General features: G+C 39.5%; 1 protein-coding gene across 1 annotated transcript; it reads left to right on the top strand.

Annotated features, from left to right (window-relative positions):
- The first annotated feature begins 1,090 nt into the window (after positions 1–1,090).
- Positions 1,091–4,194, top strand: LOC113105442 (macrophage mannose receptor 1-like). The gene is made up of 5 exons (XM_026266509.1): positions 1,091–1,853; positions 1,986–2,024; positions 2,117–2,470; positions 2,938–3,279; positions 3,444–4,194. The coding sequence occupies exons 2-5, from the start codon at positions 1,988–1,990 to the stop codon at positions 3,806–3,808; spliced, it is 1,098 nt and encodes a 365-aa protein (XP_026122294.1). The 5' UTR covers positions 1,091–1,853; positions 1,986–1,987; the 3' UTR covers positions 3,809–4,194.
- Positions 4,195–8,562: the final 4,368 nt, after the last annotated feature.

Genomic DNA, 8,562 nt, shown 5'->3' with positions numbered 1-8,562 from the left:
TAGTAACTTTAAAAGAAGAAACTATGATAAATTAACACTGCAAAATAATGAACAAAGCTACCTTGTTGAATTTAAGAAAGTGTTGAATCTGATTGAAATAAATGACTGTATTGTGATTCACAATAATAACTGAGGCTTTACAGATCTACAGCAGCATGCTGTATACCTACACATTCTCACTCCCAGCTCGTCACATATTGACGCTTACTTTCTGACACACAGACTACACCTTTAGGTCATTTTTCGATGTGCAGGTTCTCTTTTGCTTTAAATAAAAATCCTTGGCATCAATATGCTGACGTGAAAGGCACTGGGAACTTTATTGTCATAACTAACTCATATATTGAGTAATAATATCGCCATCATTATGTATATGTTGATGCTTAAAGGATACCCCTGAGCATTGAAAAATGATGCTAAAGGGATATCTTGAGCGTCAAATAGCAATGCTTAAGGATCCTGACCAAGTGTCAGTGATATAAGCGTGATAATGTGTTGCATAAGCAGGTTATACAGTAAACATTTGTTTATATACTGTAATAGTGTTTTGTAAACTACAGAAGTTTGTTACAGTGTTGTTTTAGGATTATTTTGGTGATTTTTATTTATTTATAGTTGTTTAAGTCTGTCAGAAACGTCTCTGCTGTGGCAGCTGTCACACTGTTGCTAGGCAACAGGAGGATGGCGGGGAACAGCTGGTGATAGAAACAGGAAGTAGACAGCATCATTTAACAACATTAAGTTCAATCAACGTCTTTGTGGACTTCGAGGCACTGGACCTTTGTATTGAAACACATTTACAGTCTCATTTTTCTGCAATAAAACAAAACTAATGAATGAGACTGAATGACATGTAATCAAATGTGACTAAAATAATAACACTCATTGTTTATGCTTCAGTTTCACGTCAGAGATGTAAATACTGTCCATCCTGAACATCCAAATGTGCTGTGGACATAAACAAATGAATGAGGATGTGTTTACATGCAAAGATACTGTATTCATGTTTCTTTAAAAAAAAAAAATTCCCGTAAACATCAGGAAACTATTTGAATGTTCACGGAGAGATGAAATCAAAAAATGTAACAATGGTTCAATCTTTGCATTTCATTCAATCACAGTCTAGTATCTAGATTGAGTATCTAGACAGAGAACATCAGACACATTTCTTCTGAAACAGAAGCAGATGATGGTATTTTATTTTGGATGATGAGAGTCTTTTCTAACATTATAAATGGACCTCAGGGTTATAAACACACAATATGATCAGATTAATGGAGACTGGTCTGTGTTGCTCATGTCTGCTGTGTCTCATCTTCACCAGCAGAGGCCTCGGCTCTGAAGAGGAAAAAGAAGGCCAAGAATCCTCTTGTCTTTTCTTTTAATTTCTAAAACCCTTCTCACAATAATCCCAGATCTTCTTTCATCTCACACACTGGATCCTCAAACTGAGGTTTTAAAGGCTGTCAGTATCACCTTCTTCACTAATGATCTCAGCCCTCATCAGTCAGATCATCTGTGGGTTATTTGTTTTAAAAAGCACCATCTAAAAGTGACTCAACAGTAAAATAAAAATGCATTTCAAATTGAATTAAGCTATAATATTATAATAGCCACTTAGTGTCAAAATGTAAATTAAGAATATTTATAAGAATGTCATTCTGTAAAATAAGGTTCATTTTCATATTGACTGATAAAGACTGACACAGATGTAAGTATGGAAATTAATGGAAAGAGATGGACCATTACACAAATATAGAGGAAGTGAATATGAAATAGGGTTTTTTAGACTAGTAAACTAACAATGTTATGAATAAGTGACTCAGACTCAGGACAGAAACACGACCTCTAAAGTAAGAATAACTCATAAGTTCATTCTTTAACTAGAATTAGACTCTGAGACATTAATATTCTGTTCATGTTTAACACCAAAATGAATCAGTGAATATTTAACATCTGAGTTTTCTAACATCTTTTATCTTCAGAAATGGACCAGACTCTGTATTTCATTCTTCTTCTCATTGGTGAGTGTGTTTGTGGTTTTATTCATGATTTCTAGTTTCATTAGGTTTGATCCTGTTATGAAAAGCATTAAAGCAGCGTCTCTCTTTCACAGCTCTCTGCTCCGTATCTGAATGTGTTCAGCGTCAGTATCACTTTATAAATGAGAGGAAGACCTGGACTGAAGCTCAGAGATACTGCAGAGAGAAATACACAGATCTGGCCACCGCTGACAACATGAACGACACAAACGAGCTGAAGAAGAGTGTGAATGATGGAAGTGTTAAGTATTTCTGGATTGGGCTGCAGAAGACGGGTTGTGATGAATGGCACTGGTCTTCAGGTGAACCTATGCTCTATCTGAACTGGGCTCCTGGACAACCAGAAACCAGTTATTGTGGTATGATGACAAACGGAAAATTTGAGGATATGTCATGTAGTGTTGAGCAACATTTCATCTGCAACAACAGTGAGTATAGATACTTAAAATCACAACAATACTTCATTTATAGATGTACATTTAAAGATCTTTTAAATTTTATAGTAATCTACTGTCCAAGTAAATGTTTCTGGGAATTTTCAACATTTTAGCTGCACTGTAACAATGTCCTCTGTTTGATAATTCTCTCATCCCACTCTTTGTGTCTGAATCCAGTTTTCTAGACATTAGCAAAAATAATGGACAAACAGAAAGAGCTTTATAATAATTATGAAGTTCCCAGATATTAATGTTCATGTTAAATATGTTACATCTTTAAAATAATCCTGAATATATTTTGAATATTCAATATATCACTAGCTTCAGAAGCAGCTCAAGTTGAATGACATGTTTCTGATGTTTCCATCGCTGCTTCTGTTCAGATACAAACCACAAAGCAGCATGACAATAATGAACAAAATGATTCATCAATCTTCTCTTTTTTTTTTTTCTTAAAGCAAACACAGAACTTGTCTTAGTCAATCAGGCGATGAACTGGAGAGCCGCTCAGAGTTACTGCAGAAAGAATCACATTGATCTGGTCAGTGTGAGGAACCAGAACGAGAATCAACAGGTTGAACGGTTCATTAGTGATAATAACTCATCTGGATTATGGATCTGGATCGGTCTGTTCAGAGACTCATGGCAGTGGTCAGATCAGAGTGACTCTTCATTCAGAGACTGGAACACTGGTGAACCTAATAATAATGGAGGAACTGAAAACTGTGCAGCTGTTAATGCTCAGAGAAAATGGTTTGACGTCTCTTGCACCAATCAATATCCTTTTGTGTGTTATGAAGGTGAGTAGATCTTCACTAAACACACACACTCCATCATCACCTCCAGATCTCTTAAAGTTCACTCTACATGTCTGACATGACAAATTCATCCCCAGTGTTTGTTCTGCATGTTGTTTTTGATCAGTCTCTCTCTAGTTTCTGCTTGTGTTTGGTTTCATCTGCAGATCCTGAACTGATTGTGATCAGAGAGAATGTGACGTGGTCTGAAGCTCTGAGATACTGCAGACAGAATCATGTGGATCTGGTCTCGGTTCATTCAGAAGAGATGCAGCGTCGTGTGATGAACGTGGTTAAACTGGCGTCTACTGCGGAGGTGTGGTTGGGTTTACACAACTACTGCATCATGAACATGTGGCTCTGGGTGAGTGGAGAGAGCGTGTGCTATCAGAACTGGGCTCCAGGGAACGGAACCAAACCGGAAGACTGCAGCCTCGAGAAGAGAAAAGGAGCAGTTCAGTCTGGAGGAGATCAGCGCTGGATCAGTCTTCCTGAGACTCACAAACTCAACTTCATCTGCAGCAGATATTAAGAGTGAAGAATCTTTTCTCTGTCTTTCTGATTTTCTTTCATGTTAAAGTTGCCAGAAGTCTTTCTGTATTTGAATTATAATGGAATAATGTGCTCTTAACAGCATTGTTTAATATTCTTTAGATGTCTAAAACACTAAAATAATATATGTCTGTGTTTTAAGAATCTCTTTGTGTATGCGGTGTGGTATCTTTTTTATTTTGCACTAATCGTATATTACTATATTTGATGTGATTCTGTGAGCAGCAGCTCTTGAGAAAAAATGACTTGTTTCTCAGCAGAAATGAAATCTGATTATTCATAGACATTCAGAAATGAAGTTTGGGTATAAAATCTTGTGTTTGATCCAAACAGAACATCAGCTCAAATAAACTCATCTGCAGCCGATATATTTGTCTCCTGACTCTTTCCTGATGTTCCTCTGATGTCACAGTGAGATTGTAAATTATGCGACCAGTCAAAGGTTTTTGAACAGTTTTACAGAAGTCTCTTCTGTACACTAAGCCTGCATTTATTTGTGCCAAAGAACAGCAAAAACAACTATTTTAATATATTTTAAAATGTAATTTATTCATGTGATTTCAAAGCTAAATGTTTAGCATCAATACACCAGTCACATCCTTCAAAAATAATCCCAATATTCTGATTAGCTGCTCAAAATACATGCAATATGTATTATGTTGAAAACATAAAAGTATATTTTTTCCAGGTTTTTTGAAGAATATAAATCCCAGGAGAACAGCATTTATTAAATCTTCTAACATTACAGTATAAATGTTTTCACCATAATTGTGGATCAATTTAAAGCATCCTTTCTAAAAAAAAAAAAAAAAAAAAAAAAAAAAGGGACCCCCCCAAAAAAAGAATATATAAAAAATAATAATAAATAAAAAGAAAAATACTGACTCCAAGCTTTTGAATGGTATAGCGTATAATGTTACAAAAGGTTTTTTTGTTGTTGTTTGTTTTTTTCTCTCAGATAAATTTATAACTTTGGATTTTTCTATTGATCAAAGAATCCTGAAAAAAAAAAAAAATAATAATAATAATTGTCCTGTGTGTTCTGTAGCTGGTGGTCTGGGCAATCAGCGCTGATCTTGGCTGGGTTGTGCAGATCACGAGCTGATTCTTCCCCAACTGTCGCTCGTTCCCCCGCTCCCTTATATGTCTCTGGGTGTACTCACACTAGGCACGGTTGCCATGAACCAGGCCCGAGTACGATTGTCCCCCCTCCCCACTCCCCCTCTGGCCTGCACTCACATATAGGGTTTCAGCATTCGTGCCGGAGCACGCTTACGTCATTATGGTGCGACGGTTCCGGGATAAACAGGAAGAGCGGCGCTCTCTGAACGCAATGGAGTGCATCGCTCTGTTTTCTTTGTGGATAATTTTGTGTTGTTTGGTCCACAGCCTGTTGTTAAACAGATGTGTCGCCTTAGTGGCGCAAAATTTTTCACGTAATCGCGCTGCTCGTATGAGGGTGTTTGCAAGGTACCAGCTGAAGTGCAGCAAGGACTTTGCAGTTTTTAGTTTTTTATGCGTTTTGCACCTTTGCCGTAGACCAAAGCGATCCTTTCCCTGCCATGTTGGTTTTGGAGCATCGCAAAACCGTGACGCAACGCGTCCTTTTCCGTGCTCCGGCACAGTTAGCGCTCACACTGCATGCGAACCGCACCCGAGTCCAACTGAACCTTGCCCTGGCCCACCTCTTCCAAGCGGGCCAGGGCCGGCCAATCGAGCCGCGCCCGGGCACGGCTCGGAGCACTCACACTAGTCAAACGAACCGTGCTTTGGTGGTCAAATGCACTCGGGCACGGTTCAAACAGGCTAGTGTGAGTACACCCTCTGCCTTTCTGTCTGTCATCGTAAGTAGACTGTTTTGTCTTTGTGTTTTGTGTGGTGTCCAAGCTTCAGTCTCACCTTCTGTTTTCCTGTTTAAGGACCGTAGTTTGGAGATCTGGCACAAGAGTGTGCCGGCCAGCTCTGAGATCTCTGTGTGCACTTAAGCATTTAATTAGTGCTCGCTGACTTTCACTCTCCAGCCTTCCTGTTTCCCCACGTAGCAATCCAGGGTATCTTCGTCGTCACTCTCTTGGTAGGTCAAGCGGGAGAGAGGGGAACAGCCGATATGGGACAAATCTTCCATTTATGTCTAAAATTTTAGAAAAAGTTGTGTCTGCTCAATTGAGCACCTCCCTACATAAAAATGATCTGTATGAAGAATTTCAGTCAGGTTTTAGGCCCCACCATAGCACAGAAACTGCACTTGTTAAAATTACAAATGACCTGCTCCTTGCGTCAGACCAAGGCTGCATCTCATTTCTAGTCTTACTTGATCTTAGTGCTGCGTTCGAAACCATAGATCATGACATACTCATAGATCGATTACAAAACTATACAGGTATTCAAGGGCAGGCTCTAAGATGGTTTAGATCCTACCTGTACGATCGCTACCATTTTGTTTACTTAAATGGGGAGTCATCTCATTTATCATCAGTAAAATATGGAGTGCCACAAGGATCCGTCCTAGGTCCCCTTCTATTTTCAATATACATGTTGCCCCTTGGTAATATTATTAGAAAATACGGTATTAGCTTCCACTGTTATGCTGATGATACTCAGCTATATATCTCAACAAGACAAGATGAAACTTCCCAATTATCTAAGCTAACAGAGTGTGTTAAAAATGTAAAAGATTGGATGACAAATACTTTTCTCCAATTAAATTCGGATAAGACAGAGATACTAATTATTGGACCAAAAAACACTACACAGAATCTTGTAGATTACAATCTGCAACTAGAGGGATGTACTGTTACTTCCTCTACAGTCAGAAATCTGGGTGTTATATTAGACAGCAATTTGTCTTTTGAAAATCATATTTCCAATGTTACAAAAACTGCATTCTTCCATCTTAGAAACATTGCCAAGCTACGAAACATGTTATCTGTTTCTGATGCAGAAAAGCTAGTTCATGCATTCATGACCTCTAGACTGGACTATTGTAATGCACTTCTAGGTGGTTGTCCTGCTTCGTCAATAAACAAGCTACAGGTAGTCCAAAATGCAGCGGCTAGAGCCCTTAAAAGGTCAAGAAAATATGATCATATTACCCCAATTTTACAGCCTCTGCACTGGCTACCTATTAAGTTCCGTATCAGTTACAAATTATCATTACTTTCCTATAAGGCCCTAAATGGTTTAGCTCCAGCGTACCTAACTAGCCTTCTACCACGCTACAACCCATCACGCTCCCTAAGGTCACAAAATGCTGGTCGTTCCTAGGATAGCGAAGTCCTCTAAAGGAGGTAGAGCTTTCTCACATTGGCTCCCAAACTCTGGAATAGCCTTCCTGATAATGTTCGGGGTTCAGACACACTCTCTCTGTTTAAATCTAGATTAAAAACACATCTCTTTCGCCAAGCATTCGAATAATGTATCTTTTAAATTGTGAGTGTAGTTGCATCTGTTCAAAGGTGCATTTTTATTCATTAGCTTGGGTTAAACTAATTTTACTTTGTTGGATCAGCAGCTATGCTAATGATGTCTGTATTTTGTTTCTATGTTTCGCCACAGGATTTACATCCCGTGGTAACTAGGATTTACACAAGCTCCAGTCTGGATCCAGAACACCTGAGAAGAGATGATGCTGACCCTCAGAGGACCCCAGATGATGCTAACCTTGAATCAACAAACAGAACTAACAATTATTGCTAAATGTGTGACTGAATCATATAATAACTTAATTAATAATATTGATAGTTCATCGTCTAGCTGACTACGTCTTGTATTATTATTATTATTATTTTTTTTTTTTTTCTAAAATCCTGTCAAATGTGCACAAACTACTAGCTACTACTAAATATTGTAGAAACATAATTTTCTGTAAAGTTGCTTTGTAACGATTTGTTTTGTAAAAAGCACTATACAAATAAAATTGAATTGAATTGAATTAAACAGCAAGCATGACTGTTGTGTGTCGTTTGAGGCATTCTTGAAGCAGTTGTGCAAGGTGTTTGATCGCTCTGCACATAGAATTGAAGCAGCACGAGCATTGTCGCTGCTTCAGTAAGGAGAGCAGCCAGTGTCTGGTTACTCCATTCAATTCCACACGCTCGCCGAGTCCTGCGGCTGGAATGAGAATGCTCTCTGGGATCACTTCCTCCACGGCCTAGGTGAGTAGGACAAGATCTATTCTCTGGAGTTGCCTTCTGGCTTGGATGAGCTTATCGACCTCGCCATTCAGCTCGACGACCGGATTGCCCTCCGTTCTCGGCACCGAAGAGAGGGGATTCCCCATGAACACATCACCGGGGCTGCGTTTGGAGCAACATGTGACATGATATCTCAAAGCTGCATCCTCCCGGAGGAGGAGACTATGCAGATCAGGAGAGTGCGGCTGACCATAGGAGAGCGACGCCGTCACCTGGATAATCAGCTGTGTCTGTACTGCGGTGAGGCGGGTCATATGGTTGGGCATGCCCTGTGGCGGGGCGGGGTGACGCTTTACAATCAAGGGAGGGTGCAAAGTGAGCGTCACTACAACTCGACTGCCACCTGGTAGTCGCTCAGAGTTTCAGGCTTCAGTACAGTTTTGGGGAGCAATTTTTCCAGGTTTCGGCATTTATTGACTCTGGAGCGGAGGGCGACTTCATGGATTCCAGATTGGCAACACGTCTGGGGATTTCGGCCGTTGCTCTGGCCAAACCTATTTCTGCCAGGCCCCCTTGGTGGCACCCATCTTACTAATATTAC

This window comes from Carassius auratus, chromosome 7 (assembly GCF_003368295.1).
Source record: "Carassius auratus strain Wakin chromosome 7, ASM336829v1, whole genome shotgun sequence".
In the NCBI taxonomy this organism is placed as follows: domain Eukaryota; kingdom Metazoa; phylum Chordata; class Actinopteri; order Cypriniformes; family Cyprinidae; genus Carassius; species Carassius auratus.
The sequence above is the reverse complement of the archived record's forward strand: the minus strand, read 5'-3'. Positions and strand labels throughout refer to the sequence as shown.